The 18554-nt window shown below is 40.4% G+C and overlaps 1 protein-coding gene across 11 annotated transcripts in view; it reads left to right on the top strand.

The window, feature by feature from the left end:
- Magi2 (membrane associated guanylate kinase, WW and PDZ domain containing 2) overlaps positions 1-18554 on the top strand; it is a 1438220-nt gene that overhangs the window by 1175558 nt on the left and 244108 nt on the right. For 10 of the 11 annotated variants that reach the window (XM_052720125.1, XM_052720126.1, XM_052720124.1 and 7 more), the window contains one exon: positions 12110-12748. The exons of the other annotated variant lie outside the window; for it this stretch is intronic. In XM_052720125.1, coding sequence (XP_052576085.1) covers positions 12110-12748 — 639 coding nt within the window. The remainder of the gene's footprint in view (positions 1-12109; positions 12749-18554) is intronic. 11 annotated transcript variants of the gene reach the window in all.

The raw sequence follows: 18554 nt of genomic DNA, 5'->3' as shown, positions 1-18554 counted from the left end.
AGACTGAAATGGGAAATTAAAGGGTCGAAGTTGGAACAACCTAGTCCACAAAGATTCACATCTTCTGTTTCCCTCTGTAGTTAGAAAAGCTCTTTCATCAAACCTCAAACTAGTGTGTGTGTGTGTGTGTGTGTGTGTGTGTGTGTGTGCAGGATATAGTCACATACCTAGCACGATGCATTTGTTCTTTCTGCCAGCCATTTTATCAGGCTCAGCAACTTAATGCTGCACCACTTCTAAAATCCATATGGGAGAAATATTCTGGCGGCCCTCATTCTGTAAGGCAGCAGGGACCCTGTAATTTCTCACAGATGAAGGAAGAAGTAGATCGACATAATGGAGTATGTTACACTACCAGTTAAGGATTGTTGATTGGCCCCCAATGGAAGCACTAGTCAGAGCACTTTCAGGAAATGTGACATAGGGTGATGGAGAGGAAGGCATAGGAGTGCTGACCCAGCAGCTCCACCAGCAGACATCTTCCATCCAAGTCTGGGGACTCAGGATCAGCACCAGCTCCATTACAGCAAATAGTACTTTTCCCTGAAGCATTTCAGCAAAGCACTCAACAGACTGTTGTCTGGAGTCTGAAAATGGAGCTGTTCCCTTCCTTCTTTTAGATCAATTTCACAGTATGAAAAAACCAAATCCTTTTTTCCCAGGACGAAAGTATTGCTCTACCAATCTTAAAAGTGTGGGTAGGCCAGGCAACAAACACAAAACACACAATTACAAAAACAGGAAACCATTTGGCAGGAGGCAGCAGTGTGAAATGAAACGGATGCATCCATCCTTTTGATCTTCATAGTTCTTGCTCAGTCAAAGGGGCATGCAATTGACAGTTGTGGGTAAAACAGAATAAACTATTGGAAACATGCCCAGAGAGAGCTCCCAACTCTACCCCTGCCAGCTACCTCATCATTTGTGGGGGCTGGGGTTTGGAGGGGCACTTTCTAGCCACTTGATATACTAGGTTAGAGTAAGGTGAGAAGATAATGAAAAAGAATATTGCATTGGGCCCTAGAAACCAGGTCTGCTTAAAAAATTGTTGGGAGTCAGCAAGATGGCTCAATGGGTACGAACACCAGCCACCCACCAACTTGGACATCCTAGTTCAATGCCCAGGACCTACCTAGACATGAAAAACAACTCTTGCCAGTTATCCTGTGATCCACACATACACAGAGGGGAGGAGGGGGGGTGAGAGAGAGAGACACTGAGAGAGACTGAGAGAGATAGAGAGGCAGAAAGGGGATGGAAAACGCTTTTAATTATGCCTGTTCAGCAATATTATTACTTCTATTTGAAAATAAGCATGTGCATTGTTTACTGTCCACTGAAAATGACTCCTTAAAGGTACCTGTATAACTTGGGTTGTGTGGTTAGTTTGCTCTGCGTGGTTGAGCCCAGATATACGTGCACAACGCATAGCAGAGCTTAAGGACAGTCCAGCAAATGTTTAACATGCTCTCATAAACTTTGGGGTGAGATCCTTTCAAGGGCCATTTGTTTCGCATTTTATGCAGTTCCTCTAGTAACATATGTGTCACTTTGTTGTTTAAAATGCATTACATTCTTTTAGGGAAATGACAGATTCACCCACCATTTATGCTTCTGAATTCCTGAAGTGAGCAGGTTATTTAGAAAGCCTCTGCTCTGGGGAGCTTTGCAATAATAATTTTTAAAAACTCTGTGCTGCTTTTTGTTGCTTTGCCTATACTTTTCATCTGCAATATTTTTCCATCTCTGCCAGATCAGCAGATAATCAGTGCTTTAGATTCCCTCAGAATGTGTCTTCTGTTTTCCTTTCAAGAACATAAAATGCCAAGATTTAAATACATCACACCACTCAACGCCGAACACAAAGGAAGTGTAACAAGATCACAGGCCGAATGCACAGCTGCCAGAGAGCCATTGTTGCATGTGTGCTGATCAAATCTAAAGCTTCTTAAGACGAGCTTTTAATTAGACATCTGCACCAGGTCACAGAGCTGAAATGGGAAAATGTGATTAAGAAGTTTTTCACTCTTTTGAGAAATAAGCAGCTACTCTATCATCTTGTGGATGGGCTGATAGACGGAGTGTTCTCTGCCTACAGATACCATATTGCAATCACTGGCTGCTGTTGTAGAAAGTCGGAGTAAGTCTCCAGAGGCCTGGCATTTAGCTGCTCAGTGACAGTGCTGAAATCGCCCAATGCCATGTGCATTCCTCTCAGATGCAAGGCCTCGAAAGCTGCACCGTGGAAGCTACCTTTTCTGACGCGCGCGCGCGCGTGTGTGTGTGTGTGTGTGTGTGTGTGTGTGTGTGTGTGTGTGTGCGCGCGTGTGTGTGTGTGTGTGTGTGTGTGTGTGTGTGTGTGTGTGTGTGATATATAGACACCATGATGGCTGCCGAGTGTTGGAGGTTGCATTCCTCTGTCACTCCTCCACCTCAGCATCCCCTAAGCCCTTTTCCAAACAATGTATTGTAGAAGACTGCAGAAAATGGACCGGGCCATTGCGATGGATTTCCCTGTTTGTAATTATCTGCTTGGCTGCCTTCCTCCATTAACTTAGCCAATCAAAAGAATACTGCAGTTCATCTCTCAATTTTCACATTCAAGAACTGAAGCTATCACCCAGCAGCCTGGCTGATAATAATTTGAAAAATATCCTTAAGTTGAAATACAGCCTGGACTGCTTGAAATTCTTAACACTTGTATTGAAGTCCTGGATTTGGTATCCGAATCTGATCTAATTACCAGTTGAATTCATAAGTTACTTAACCTCTCCCAGGCTCAATCTCTGTGTATATAGTAAAGATTAGGTCAGACGAAGGTTTAAATGCCAGATGAATACTAAGAATATTAAAATACAGTCACTGACTCGAGGCATCCCATGTGAGAGTGGTGTGGTTCAGTCGGAGACTGTGCTATGGGAAACAAGTAATAAGAGACGGCCACATGGTGGTCAAAGGCTGAACTGGCCTGGGAAATGGCCGTCAGCCTGTGGTGGGCACAGGTGGAAGAGAAAGCATGGAGGGGAGAGAAAATGGCCCCACTCAGAGTACAGGCCAACCCCAGCAAAGAACACGTGGTAAGAGGCAAGAGATGGTAACACGCGCCAGTGCCTGGGATATGGTACTGGAGAGTCTGTGCTGGACTAAACACCAGGCACTAGAGGACTCTGAGTAGAAAGTATATTGAGCATGTGGGGTGGTGATAAGCTCACAAGGAAGGCAGCACGGGGCAGTATCTGGTGCTCTCTAGCCTCTGGCACGGATATCTCAGTGTGCAAAGTTATTCATATCTCACAACTCCTGGGTCCTGGACAATCCTGATCAGAAGAGTCAAGAAGCACTAGGAAGGTCCTAGGTACTCCCCAGAAGTCAACCAGAGCTGCAATCAGCAGACCCCATGATGCAACAAGCTAGGGTGGCTTTCCTTTCCTCTTCCACTCCTGTTTATTACTGTGACATCAGAAAGCACAGTGGAGACTCTTGCAGGTTCCTGTAATGAATGGGAATGGTGTGATGGCAAAGGTGGAGTGCGTAAGGGAAGGAAGGAAGGAAAGAGAGGGAGAGAGGGGGATTTAAGAATAATCCAAGAGCCTGAGTCACAGGCTTCTGTCTTAGAATTTCAGTGAAGAAAATGTTTTAATGATTATCTGATTTGATGCTCTTTTAATAGTATGATGCCTGGCTCTTGGTAGCAACTAGATACATGTAAACCTTTAATGAATAAATCAATGAATAAGTAAGGAATACAACACACAGAAATAGTTACTAGTTATTGGCATACCTGCATAAAAACCTAAACCTCCTCATTTCCAAGCAATTATCTTTTCCATTATTCCACACTTGGCCTCAGTGAACACTGTCCTCAGGACCCTTTTCCTCCTACTGGATTGCTCACCCAGCCTTGCTGGGAGGCTTGTGCCTGGTGTTATTTGTATCTTGTTGTTCTGAGTTTGGTTGATGTCCCTGGGAGGCCTGCTCTTTCTTTCAGGGAGGCAGGGGTGGGAGTGGATCTGGAGGAGTGGGGGTATGGGAGAGTGGAGGGGAGGGAAGCTGCGGTCAGGACATATTGTATAAAGAATAAATAAATGTCGTTTATAGTATTTTATATTAGAATAATACCTTTATGGCTCCCATAACCTAAACACTCATTTTTATACTTCTAGCCAAGTTGATTGGCATGTACAATAATGCTATCTCCAAGGTAAGTCAATAGAACTATGGCAAGATCTGCTGCCATTTTAGAAGAAATGGCTCCTGTCTTTGTATGAATAAAAATGGAGAATTTTTTAGCAAAAAAAAGTTAAGGAAACACTTTTGAGCAGTAAGAGGCATAGAATCTTGGCCCCCATAAGCTCATGGGGGGTGGCATTCTTGGGAGGTGCGGCCATGTTGAAGGAAGTGTGTCACCGTGGGAGCAGGCTTTGAGGTCTCTTTTGTTTAAGCTTTGGTCAGTGGCACAAACCATTTTCCAGTTGCCTTCTGATCAAGATGTAGCCAGCACTATGTCTGCCCGCAGGCCATCATGTTTCCCATCATGAAGGTAATGGACTGAACCTCTGAACTGTGAGCAAGCCACCCCAATTAAATGTTTTTCTTTATAAGAATTGCTATGGTCATGGTGTCTTTTCACAGCAATAGAAACCTTAACTAAGACAGAAGCTGGTACCAGAAGTGGTGTTTTGCTGCTGTGATGGGCCAGACCATGTTTTTGTTTGGTGAAATATGGACTTTGGTAATCTGGGTTAGGAAAGCAGTGGAATGCTTTAGCACTGCTTAATGGGCCATACTAGTAGGAGCATGGAAGACAGTGGTGCTGAGAGTTATTTGAACTGTGGAACTCACTCAAGAGGTTTCAGAGGAGAAGAATTTTAGTATGTTGCCTAGAGATCATTCTTGTGATATTTTGATCAAGAAAGTGTCTCTTTGCCCTTGTCTGAAGAGTCTGCCTGAGGCTAAAATAAAGATTTTGGATTGATTCTGTTGAGAGAAGAAATCTCAACAGCCTAGTATGGACTCTGTCATGTGGTTATTAGTGGTAACTCTAATGAAGATCTATAATGAAAAGGAGTGAGATGAGCAAATAAAAATACAGAATGTACAGATTGAGGAGAAGGAGCACCAGGAAGTGGAATGAAGCTAAATCCTGTGTTCAAGGAGATAAATGGATTAAGAACTGGAATAAAGGGAGTGGTGACTTCAGGGCAAGATCCCACCCAGCTAATTTTTTCAATTTGTAAAAAGTAACTTGTGGAAACCTACAGAGGTTTCCTAGTGAAAACTTACTCAGGGTCAGAGAATCTGAACTTGCTTTACCCAGCAGGGCTGCATAATGGGACGATTAGATCACAGGCATGTTTACCAGGTGTTTGGAAGGGTCTATACTTGGCTGTATGGTGTGCTTTGATCTAGCAAGGGGGAGTCTTTTGCCCCATCCCTTGGCATTGTTATAAAAAGCCCTTTTGAATAAAGAAAGAGGCTATTGGGTATTGACCCAGGTCCTCCCGAGCTACCTTGTGTTTCTGTCTTTCTTCTCATCAGCTAGGTCTCTCTATCTGATATTTCCTCATTCCTCTCTCCTCCACCTAAGAACCCTTCAAAAGGTGGGAGCAGATCAGAACTGGTTTCCCACGGACTCCCACAAGAACTAAAGAAAAGCTTAGAGCCCAGTGTAGTGGCACAGGCCTTTAATCTCAGTACTGTGGAGGCAGAGGCTAGCAGATCTCTGAGTCTGAGGCCAGCTTGGTCTACAGAGCAAGTTTCAGAACAGCAGTGAAAGACAGAAAGCTGGTGAAAATTAATTGAATGAGGAGGCCATGTTCCAGCCCCAGAAAGCAGTAGAACTTGGCAGCTTCGGCCACATGATTCTTGGTTTAGAGTTAAGGATAGAAGAAAAAAGTTGTGAAATAAAGCCTCTGAGGCCAGGCATGTGTCAGGAGTGTCCCTGTATGGAGGCCTAGTAGAGAGGCCATTTCGTGAAGCTGTGAAGTTGAAGTCTGAATTGCCTTGGAGCACCCAAAATTTTAGAGATGCCGGAGTCCTGGGATAACGGCTGAGGAGAGCCGCTAACAGGAAGTGGAACCAGTCCAAGAGAAAGAAGTGCGTTTCAGTCAACAAAGCTGAACAGATTTGGAGATCTGAAGAGCGTTTTGACATTAGACATGGAGATGCAGAATTTGGAGTTTGCCCACCTGGTTTTCAGCCTTGCTTAGGTCCAGTATTTCCTCAGTGTGTTCCCTTTCCTCCATTTGGAATGGTAATGTATTTCCTGTGCCATTATATGTTGGAAGTATGTGATCTGTTTTTTATTTTTATTTTATAGGGTAATACAGTTTATAGGGTATTACAGAGATTGCATGAATCTCGGAAGATTTGGACTTTCAAACATTGTTGAGATTGTGATAGATTATGGGGACTTTTGGAGTTGGACTAAATGCATTTTGCATTGTGATATTGTTACAAGCTTACGGGGTTCAGGGAGTAGAATGTGGTAGTTTGAATGTAATTGCCCCCCATAAGCTCATAGGGAGTGGCACTATTGGGAGGTGGCCTTGTTGAAGTAGGTGTGGCCTTGTTGAAGGAAGTTTGTCACTGTGGGGGTGGGCTTTAATGTCTCTTTGATTTTTCACAGCAATAGAAATCTTAACTAAGACAGAACCCTTATAACAAACTCATCAGGAAACATCAGGAAAAAGTGGCCATCAATCTGTTTATTTTCTTGAATATTTATGGCTTGGCCTTTTCCACTTTGGGACAGGTGTAAGTGTATGCTGGGATTCTCAATCCTGGATGGTGTAAGTTCTACCCACTGCTATCACTGCACAGGTCAGATGTTTTTTCTCCACCTGAGCCTCCTGTTGCAACCACAGTATACTTACCTTCTGAAGGTGAAAATGCTTTTCTTCTTAAATGTTAATGGGAACATTGACAAATAAATAGCATACCCCAAAATTTAGATGTTAAATTGTACTATGTATCTTTGACCATTATAAAACACAGTGAAAATGGATACAGATCATAATAAAATTCTGTCATAATATTTTAATACTATTAAAATTAATACAAGCTCCAGAAAATCAAGTTATATAGAAGAAGAATTAACTTGTTTGATACAGAGTATATGTAATTGGTAGGATGGATATGATTCGTGAAAATTTTTTTCTTTTATCAAAAACCTCTGACTTGATAGAAAGAACTTAGAAACACTAATGAGGAGGTATTAAGTTCAGTTATGATCTTTCTAGTTTTCCTCTAACTACTCCCATCTTTTATTCAATGGGAATCTACCTAATATGTAAAGAATTTCCTGTATAGTACTGATACAATACTTTGTATGTTGGACAGAAAGCTTGGAAGAGGCAGAATACCAATGAAACAGTTATATCTGAGGTTTACAAGTCACAAACATATGGTAGCAGCAATTTCATTGGAAACAGTTCAATACATATTTGAAGAGGTAAGAACAGAGATGAATAAGTTGAGACAGATTTATCCATTAAATGAGAGGGCAGAGGAATAGGAGATATCACTTTAAGGTAGAAATTGTGAACAGTGAAGATATCAAGATGGTGATTTGCTGGGTAGAGAAGACAGGGTCAAAAGACTGTAGGTAAAGAGTGGGAAACAGTAGGTGTGGGTATCAAGTAGTTTTAACTTAAGAGAGTAGACTGTGAGAAGAGCGTTGGTCAGGAAGTCAATCGTTCTAGGCTGGTCCAAGGAAGTTGGGGAAGCAGATAGCAACATGAGAGACGCAGGACAGGAAGAACCTTTAGTCCATAGTGACTCAAAGGGTGTGGGAGTAGAGGGGCTTATAAAAATAACTTTAATTTAAACAATGCTTTGTCAAGAGTGCTCTCCTTTTTCCCCCAAAATGATGAGGTGTCCAGGAGATATCCAGTACTATATATTTATCTCCATGACTAACAAAGAAGCAAATTATTTTAGAACATTTTTTCATATATAACAGTAGCTTTAAACTCCCTTGTTCTATCAACGGTACTCTCCCTTTCCTGTACATGAAAACCCCATGATTAGGAATCAGGTTTTTGTGAGGCCACACCGATGGGGTCACCACACACATAAGTCACAACAATCTGATCTTATGTCAATATCCCTAGAATTGCCAGTCTTAAATAGGGCTGTAAGTGAATGGCTAATCAAGCAATCAATGCAACCTTCCAGGCAATGAAAAGATGTGCTTAGCTTTCCAAAGAAATTCATGCTTGTATTTGTATGGAGAATCTTCCCTTGATAAAATTGTTTCCACAGCAAGATCTCATTTTTACAGTAGACCTGAAAAGGAGGAAACGAAAGCAAAGTTTTAATTTCTGGCTTATAAAAGAAGAAACCAGGAGATGCAGAGATTGACTCCTTTACAATTATTCTTCTTAAATAGGCAAGCAGGTTAGCGCTAGAGCTGGTCCCCCTGTCTGTGCTCTTAAGTTCAGTCTATCTTAGAGCTTGGCTTGGAACACTATGGGATGACACAAGCCAAGTGCCTATTTTGACATTCATATAGCACAGTCTATAAATAACCTGTCTCGTCCATGCTATCTAAACAAGCACATGTTTGCATGTATCACCTTGTACAACAGTTTTGATATGACACATTATTCTAGGTATTTATATATTTTATAAAGTGGACAGTTGAGTATTGTCAAGGTGTTAGATAGTTTTACAATAACTGAACTCTTACCTTTTACATTCAGAAAACTGTTTTTACCTAGAATGCTGCAGTATTCTTCATCAGTTGCTTCTTTGATGACTTGAAAAACTATGGAGTAGAAATGACACATAAACTAGGTTTAAAAGAAGTCTTGCTAAGAACAATAAGTAGTTGTTCTCATTCCTTTGCTGAGTACAAAAGAGATAACATCAATTACCATAACTGCTCTTTAGTCCGGAAGCAATCCAGTCCCTTTCACCTGGGGAGGACCGGAAGAGCAGAGAGAAAGATTAAGCGCTGGGGACTGAGGGTTTGTCAACTGTGATTAAAGCTAGTGGCAGCCTTGAAGTAAAGTGGCATCTGTCACCTTCCTACCTTATACTTGACCACTCAGAAATGATCATTTCTACCATCATTTGGTTATGACTGTGATGGGAATATTTTAATTGGGCCATCATACTTTTACAGAAGGATACTGCCAAGGACAAATAATAATTAGAGGAATAGTAACTATATTTGCATGAAAACATGCAGCTCACAAGCCTTATCACCTATATGATCTCATTATTAGTTATTTCCCAAATTGGTATTACGTTTCTTCATCATTTTAGAGGGATCTGATCACATTCTTGTGCTAAGTCAAATTCCTAGTAAATGATGGGCCTGGAACCCACTATCCTAAGTTATCACACTATACTAGGCAGCCCCTAAACACATAAAAAATGTTGGAGCCAGAATGAAGGTAGCTGGATGGATGGATGGATGGATAGATGGATGATAGATAGGTAGATAGATGGAAGACAGATTGATAGATAGATAGATAGATAGATAGATAGATAGATAGATAGATAGATAGATAGATAAATAGGAGATGGATGGATGGGTAGATGAATGGATGAATGAATGATAAGTATATGGATGATAGATAGATAGATAGATAGATAGATAGATAGATAGATAGATAGATAGATTGGTGGATGGATGGATGGATGGATGGATGGATGGATGGATGGATGGATGGGATGAGATACGATGCACCCAAGAGGGAACCTACATAAAATGTTTGTCCTCCCTAGCAATCTGGGAAATGCAAATCAAAATCATGATTTACCTGAGAGTACCAAGTATTGTGTCAGTTGAGAAGCAATGACAGTTCCAACACACTACCAGTAGGAATTTGAATCAATGTGACCTATTTTATTAGCCATTTACTATTCTCTAATAAAACTGAAACTGCATGTGGTTTATGGCCAGCCATTCCATGCCAAAGTCAAAGCACTCCCCCTCTGTCACAGGATCCATGAAAGAAGTTTGCAACAAAGTAGTCTTTGAAGTATCCAAACACTTGTAATGAGATAATAGGTAAAGATTAATAAATAATAATATGGCCATCCAAAAGATACAATAAGAGTTAATGAACTAGAAGTACCTGTATTAAAATCCATGACTATCATAGGTACATTTTTAGGAAATTACAGAATATTAAAATACATTTCATTTACAAAAAGTTTAAAATACACAAAACATTTTAAGGATGATCATTATTTCATAATTTAATGCTATTCAGAGATAGCATTTCCTAAGTATGACATAAAATGTAAAGTGCTTCCAATTATCAAGCTTGAGGTGCAAGACAATAGTTACTTTTAGAAGATATAATAAGAGGATACAACTAAGAAAATAGGTGCAGTGGAGGTTTCTACTAATATAAGCAATTCACTAATCATCAAGTTGGATAGTTTTTCTCCTTCAACCTTTTATGTAAGTGAAATGGATTATGACTACATTTAAGAATAGAAGAGGTCAGTACTTCAAATGCAGCACAGTGGTAGAACATTTGTCTAGCATGCTAGAGCCCCTCAGTTTGATCCTCAGCACCAAACAGTGCCAGAGGTCAGGTGGAGAAGGGTAGAGGAGGAGAAAGATGGCCTATCTGGCTCTGGTATTTTTCTAGGACTCTGAGATGAACAGAATTAGTTAAAAATCATGCCAAGGCATTCCCAGCTGCTCCCCTCAAGTAAGTAATCCTAATAACAGAGAAGGGAGAGACACTTCAACTCTGTTGAGTGTGAGGTCAATGCATCAGCACTCTTTCCACGATTGTGGAAGTGTGTTTCCAGACTATCATAAGCAATGGCACTTTCTAGAAGCAAGTCTACCGTGGATCCTCTGATAACATCTCTTGGGCCTTTCTGCCTATGTCTTTGGAACTGTGACTATTAGTCAAACCAACGATGTTGAGACCATTTTACTTAGGATTATTTTGCTCATAGAATTATTCATTTATAAGTGCATTGGAGAGACATTTTATATAATGTACCTAAAAACATTTATTTTCTTCTTCTTTTTTTTTTTTTTTTTTTTTTTTTTTTTGGTGTTTGCAACCTTGATAGACAATGTTATCTCAGAGAGAAATTCCTGGCTACTCACATGACTCAGTTCAAAATTACCTTGCAAAATAAAAGGATGTCTATTGAGTTATTCCTTGGGCAATCCTCATATACTTCCCAGCATCATCAGGCACAATTTTAATTTACAAGTTCAATTTTAAAGTATTATGGTTCATGAGGACAAAAAATACCAATCCATGATAGAAGCATTCTCCAAAAATAAAGTTTTTATTCATATATAATTTAAGAAATCTTAAAACAATTATCTCAAACAATCATGTCTTTTGCATTTAAAGGAGAAGGAATCATTTTAATGACTATATTATATAATGAATAGTTTGTATTCATAGCATTTCTAAATTCATAAAGTTAGCTTCTAACCAGTGGACCTCTATAAACCTGTGATACTTCATTTGGGAAAGAGAACAAATACCATTGCTAAACTAATTTTTCCAAGAAAGAGAATGAGTCCATAGCAGCTTCCTGTTGACTGCCAGGTACCAAGTGCCCTCCATCCAAAGTTACTGCACTCGTACGATGTTCAGACACTGCGCCAAGTTCTTTTCCTTCATCATCTCATTCATTCTCACAGCACCTTTACAAAGAGGAATGTGGTACCCAAACCTTCAAACATCAGGGCTTTCTTTTTCATCCAAAATTCATGGCCATCACTTCTCAACAGTTTGAACATTCTTTGATCTTAGTTGCACTAAAATGGAAATGAAAATGAAAAGAAAGAAGAAAAAACCAGAAACGTATATTTCTTCAAAGTACAAATTCTTCTAACATTTTTTTTCTGAGCTTAAGTATGGAGTTGTTTCCAAGCTTCAAGAATAACCAAGTGGCTCTTTTCTTCAGCATTTGACCATTCTACTTGTTGGCAGACCTTTGTAACCTTGACTCACCTACAGAGAACTGAAGTATTATTCTAATTGATTTCTTACTGCTTACTGAGAAGCAGAGAACTCTTTCAGCATTCTCATAAATAATTCCATTTCTCTATGTCAATGTTAATTGAACTTACCTCATGTTGTCAATCTCTCCTTTTTCCTTGCAGGTGATGTCATTGTCTATATTAATGAAGTTTGTGTCCTTGGACACACTCATGCAGATGTTGTCAAACTTTTCCAGTCTGTTCCTATTGGTCAGAGTGTCAACTTGGTGTTGTGTCGTGGCTACCCTTTGCCCTTTGATCCTGAAGATCCTGCTAACAGCATGGTGCCACCCCTTGCAATAATGGAGAGGCCACCACCAGTGATGGTCAATGGAAGACATAACTATGAAACATATTTGGAATACATTTCTCGGACCTCACAGTCAGTTCCAGATATTACAGATCGACCACCTCATTCTTTGCACTCCATGCCAGCTGAGGGTCAGCTCGATGGCACGTATCCACCACCCGTCCATGACGACAATGTGTCTATGGCTTCATCTGGAGCCACTCAAGCTGAACTTATGACCTTAACCATTGTGAAAGGTGCCCAGGGATTTGGCTTCACTATTGCCGACAGTCCCACGGGACAGCGGGTGAAACAAATACTTGACATTCAGGGATGCCCTGGGCTGTGTGAAGGAGACCTCATTGTTGAAATCAACCAGCAGAATGTACAGAACCTGAGCCATACAGAAGTCGTGGATATACTTAAGGACTGCCCCATTGGAAGTGAGACTTCTTTAATCATCCATCGAGGAGGTAAGACAAACATGGATGTGTTTAGTAGATGTGCGTAGATTAGAACTCTTTATACAAATATTGTTCAAACAAAAGTTTCCTATAGGCTAACATAAGATCATGCCTTTACAAAAAATTTAAAAGAAGCAGAGAGAAAAATGTGAATTTAGGATCCAGGTTTCTGAATTTTTGTAATGTGTCTTTACTTGACTTATATTAAACACTGTGATAGTAGGACTTCAGTCTCACCAACATAGCACTGTGGATGTGGAGGGTAAAGAATGGGTCCCAGCTAGGGACATGTTACATCCTGTCACAAAGGGTCAGTGATGTGGCAGTTTGCAGAACTCAGTCCATGCCTGTTGATTTACTGAGAAGCCTGCTTTTCTAAAGGAAGCAATACTAGGGATTGTATGTGGGTTCCAGGCCAGCAGTGAGGAGGCCAGCCCATTCCTCCAAATCCTCATAAGGACCCCCGGGAGCCGGGTTCGGATAAAATAAGTGTGAATAGGAATATTCCACTACTATGGGACACAACTATCCGCCACCGTGGATAATTATGTCTGCCATGAACCAGGTAGAAAGTGATGGACAGGGTCAGGACTGGGACTCTAAGAAGAACATGGAACACAATTTAAGAGAGTGGTAGGAGCTTTGAATCCCTACTGCTCTTCCCTCTTGGTCTTTGTAGAAAATTAACGGGGCAAAGCTAAGGCCCTTTCCTTACTTCTGTTGATGTGAAGGACCAGGTGCATCCAACAATTGATTTCCCTCCCTATCAGTTAATAGGACTCAGCACCTGAGGTCCTTGATCCTCAGCTGTGGGATTGTCACAGCAGGGTTACAATGCCATCTCACCTGATGGTAACAGCAGGTGCATGCCTCACTATATGTCTGCTGGATTTAAACTGATCATGAAGCTTCAGCAGAGAAGGGTCAGGAGCAGTACCGTGGTGTAGTCATGCATGAAAAACCCATGTCGCTAAACATATGTGATTGCCTATTCAAGCGCTCAAAACAGCGTGGGAACTGTGATTTTAAAATGCAAGTAAAAGAAATCAGAGCTGAAAGAAGTACCATTTATGAGTTATTTGGCCTCTCTGCGGCTTTTTTCCCTTCAAGGAAGTATTACATTATTGATTCAGCAAATACTATGCATTTTGTGAGCAACATTACACAAAGTTCCCATTACCAAGGGAAAATTAATATGGTAACAAAATAATCATACACTTTGCCTTCTTATGGCATTGTTATAAAATGGCATGTGAATTTTGGTAATTAAATGTTGACAGTGTATTTTGACTTCTTGAATTGCTTGTTTAAGATTAAGGCAAATATTTCTAATTTAAGCAGCCATATGTTCCTAATGTTCAATTGAAAAATCAAATTTTGGACAATATTTCTAATATTAAGTGGTATAGCTGAAAATCGCGGTATTGTAGCCATTGTTTGGCTCACAGAAAGAAATCTGAACACATTTTTTATAAAATGGCTTCTTTTAAATTGTGGCATAACAGGAAGATGCTTTGAAATCCTTGCTGTTACTGTAATTTGTGCCTTTCTGGAAACATTTTAGTGTGTGTGTGTGTGTGTGTGTGTGTGTGTGTGTGTGTACATGCATGTGTTAAGCTAGGCAGCCTTGCTCTCCTCCCTCCCCTCCCACAGTCTCTCTGCTCACTCACTCACCTCGCTCTCTCTGCTCACTCACCTCGCTCTCTCTGCTCACTCACCTCGCTCTCTCTGCTCACTCACCTTGCTCTCTCTGCTCACTCACTCACCTCGCTCTCTCTGCTCACTCACTCTCTTGCTCTCTCTGCTCACTCACCTCACTCTCTCTGCTCACTCACCTCGCTCTCTCTGCTCACTCACTCACCTCGCTCTCTCTGCTCACTCACCTCGCTCTCTCTGCTCACTCACCTCGCTCTCTCGGATCACTCACCTTGCTCTCTCTGCTCACTTACCCAGTCCTCTCATGATGAGACTTCCGTCTGCATTTTGTTCATTTGGGTAAGTGATGCTTTACCTTTCTCACTAGTGCAGCACTGTGGAATCTGAAAGTCCTTGTCAACCTACTGAGGCTCCTGGAATTCCTACAGTGTTCACTCTCCTCTGAAGTTAATAAGAGCCCGCACCATGTTGTGTGATGATTCATTTTGATTATCTTGTCATAGGCCACTCAGAAGTGCTTATGGTCTCACTCAGATGAGCAAAGTTCCTCAAAGTATTTTCATTTATAAAGCAATGATGCAGGCAGTTGAATATTTTTAGTAACTAATTCAGACAGCATACAGTGAAAAGTAATTTTCTGTTCTACCTATACTTTCAATCTTTTTCCTAGAGGAAAACATAGTTTTGTATATGTACTTATAGAAAGTATGTAGTCTGGTGATGCATATATAAAACATATGGTCTAATATAGATGGAATGACATCATGCATATGTATGTTTTCCTTTAAAATGTCTTGACTAGAAGGATATATTTAACTTATTAAATATATACCATGTGGTATAGTTTATATACCATAACATTTGCCAATTGCAAGTATAGACGTCACTGAGTTCTTCAAAATGGTATCATTGTACAGGAGCACCATTCCTCCCAGAGTGCCCTTCATCCCGTGTCCCTCAGACCTGTTTGTCACCTGTCTCCTCTCCCACCTTCAGCCTTGAGGAACCACTAATCTGCTTTTCTGAATCATTTCACCTTTCAAGAATATTTTATGACTAACGTCATATAGTATATAGTGTTTTATTTAACATCATGCTGTTGAGAATCACCTAACAGATACACATGTATGAAAAGTTTGTTTCTTTTATTGCCTTTATTGTTCAATGGTATGGACCTTTTATTAGTCACTTTGTACCCAAATACCGACCCTCAGTGGGAATGCCTTTCTCGAAAGTGCCTCATGGGTGGCAATACTCACAGTGGGTGGTTATTTGAGTTGTTTTCATCTTTGGGCATTTATGAATAATATTTTTATGAACATTTGAATTCAACTGTCTGCTTATGCAGATGTTCTCACTTTGGGGAGTAGATACCCAAAAATGGTATTGCTGGGTTATATAAAAAGAATATATTTAAACTGTTAATAAATTGTCTAGACGGCTTCCATAATGGCTGGCTTCTATAGTCCCTCAGCAAATACACCATAACAATGTCTGAAGCTCCCAGGTTTTGCCCATTGTTTCTCACCTTTGATTTAATAAACCTTTAGTAAAGTCAACCTATTGAAAGTGTACTTCCTGACACTTTTTCATGGTTTTAACCCACATATCTCTGATCTTTTTACATGTTTTCATGTGTTTATTGGTATTCAAAACTTCTTTAGTAACATATATCATTAAATATTCTCCAAATTATACATTGGACTATTTATCATCTTTTCTTTCATGTGTTTTTATACTGAGAATTGAACCCAGGGCTTGATAAATGCTAGACAAGTCTCTGTCACAGCTATATCAACACCCTATTTGCCCTCTTAAATTACAAAAGCTCATTGTATACACAAATTCTGAGTCAACAGATGATTTGCAAATGCTTCCTTCAGATCTGTGGCTTATTTGTCCATTTTCTTGTTGGTGCCTTTGGGGCAGAAGCACAGAGGATTGTGGGATTGTGACTGGGTAAAGTGTATCAGGTTCATCTTAACACGGCTCATTCTTTTGGTGTCATGTCTTTGCTTAACCTAAAGTCACAAAGTTTTCTCTATGTTTTCTTCTAGAAATTCTGAAGTTTAAGTGCTGGTATTTATGTCTAAGCCAGTTCAAAGTTAACTTTTATGTAGTATTATGAACTTAAATTCATTTTCATTTTTGCACATATGTATACACAATTGTTATAGTACTATTTGCTGGGAAAACAACCAATTCTTTCTCGTTGAATAGCCTTGGCACTTGTGATGAAAATGAAAAGGTGATGCAAAGGTGTGTTTCCAAACCCTCCCTTCAGTTCCCTTAGTCTGTATGTCTATTCTTATGTTAATGCAACACTTTCTAGATTACAGTAGCTTTGTGTTAAATCTTGAAATCAGTCTGAGTCCTCCAAATTTTTCTCCTTTATAAAATAGTTTTGGTTATTCTAGGTCCTTTGCATTTGCATATAAATAGAGATGTTAGAATTGTTTTTTTCAATATAAAGTTTTTATTAATTCTTAGAATTTCATATGCATCTGCAATGTATTTATCCTTTAGTCCTGTCTAATTTCTCCTAGGTCCACCCCACCTCCCCTGTTCATCCCAACCTCATGCCCCCCAACTTTTTTTTTTTTTTGGTTTTTCGAGACAGGGTTTCTCTGTGTAGCTTTGCGCCTTTCCTGGAGCTCACTTGGTAGCCCAGGCTGGCCTCGTACTCACAGAGATCCACCTGACTCTGCCTCCCGAGTGCTTGGATTAAAGGCGTGAGCCACCAATGCCTGGCTCATGCCCCCCAACTTTTAATATCCCACCAATCCAATTTATATATGCCAGGGTGTAGTGCCATCCACTAGAGCATGGTTGACCTTGGGGGCCACACCCTTAAAGACAATTGACTCTTTCTCTCAAGAAGCCATCAGCTGTCCTTAGTTCCCGAGTTAGGGGTGGAGGCTCCTGAGGCCCTAACCTTTCCTGTGAGAATGTTGAGTGGCGTGCTCTTGTACAGATCCTGTGTAGACAGCTACAGGTGCCATGAGTTCGTGGGTTCAATGATCCTGTTATGCCCAAAAGAGACTGTTTTGCTTGGATCCTCTCCAACCTCCAGTTCTTAAAGTTTTTCCACCCTTTCTCTTGAAATGGTCCCTGAGCCTTGTGGAGAGGGAATGTGATGATGATTTTCCATTTGTGGTTCAGTACTCCACAGACAATAGCTTTGTACTTATTCTATTCAATAAACAACCTCCTGAGGTTATGGTATTACAGAACAACTTCTCAACTTCCGACTGAACTTTTCAACCTACAAATGGGATACAACTTCTTATTTGTTTAAATCTCCTTCAGTTTCTCTCCGCAAAGTCTTTAATGTACAAACCATGGACTTCTTTTGTTGAGGTTCTTAGCATTTTTTATTATTTTAGGCTTATTCTATTTTATGTGTGTGAGTGTTTTGCTCTCATGTTCGTCTGATACCTGAGGAGTCAGGAGAGGGTACCAGATCCCCTAGAACTGGTGATATGAACAGTTGTGATTTGTCATGTGGGTGCTGAGAATTGAACCATAGTCTTCTGCAAGAGCAGCCAGTGCCCTTAACAAATGGCTTCTTAATGTCACTTTCAAATTATTTATGGCTAACATGTGTAAACATATCTGATTTTTGTTGTTCTGCAATATTTCCTATGTAATTTTATCATCCAGTAAACTTTTTCTTTGCTTTTCTCAATTGTAAGTCTCTGGTATCTTTTCCTTCACTTACTTTTATTTTCCTTCCTGTGTCTGAGACAAAACACCCATCAACAGCCACTCAGGGGAGGGCATGGTTCATCTCAGCTTACATTTCTACATCAGAGTCCATCACGGAGAGAAACATCTTCTTCCCAAGAAGGATCTTGAAGGCCCGCCTGTTACTCCTCCACCCAGCATTACTTTCAACAGAGGAACTCGCTTCACAGCTGAAGCAGGAATTTGGGAACCGTTGCTTGTTAGCCGCAAGGCAGGCCAGCTTATACTCAGCTAGCTTTAGTATAAAGCTCACGAACACCTTCCTAGGGATGACACTGCCCACAGTTGGCTGGGCCCTCCTACATCAATTAACTAACAACCAAAGTAACCCCTAGACATGTCCAGTGGCCTTTGGATGTATGATCTAGGCAATTCCTCAATTGAGGCTCTCCTGCCAGATAATTCTAGGCAA

Source organism: Peromyscus californicus, unplaced genomic scaffold (assembly GCF_007827085.1).
Source record: "Peromyscus californicus insignis strain IS unplaced genomic scaffold, ASM782708v3 Scaffold_6__1_contigs__length_162567912, whole genome shotgun sequence".
Classification (NCBI taxonomy): Eukaryota; Metazoa; Chordata; class Mammalia; order Rodentia; family Cricetidae; genus Peromyscus; species Peromyscus californicus.
The sequence above is the reverse complement of the archived record's forward strand: the minus strand, read 5'-3'. Positions and strand labels throughout refer to the sequence as shown.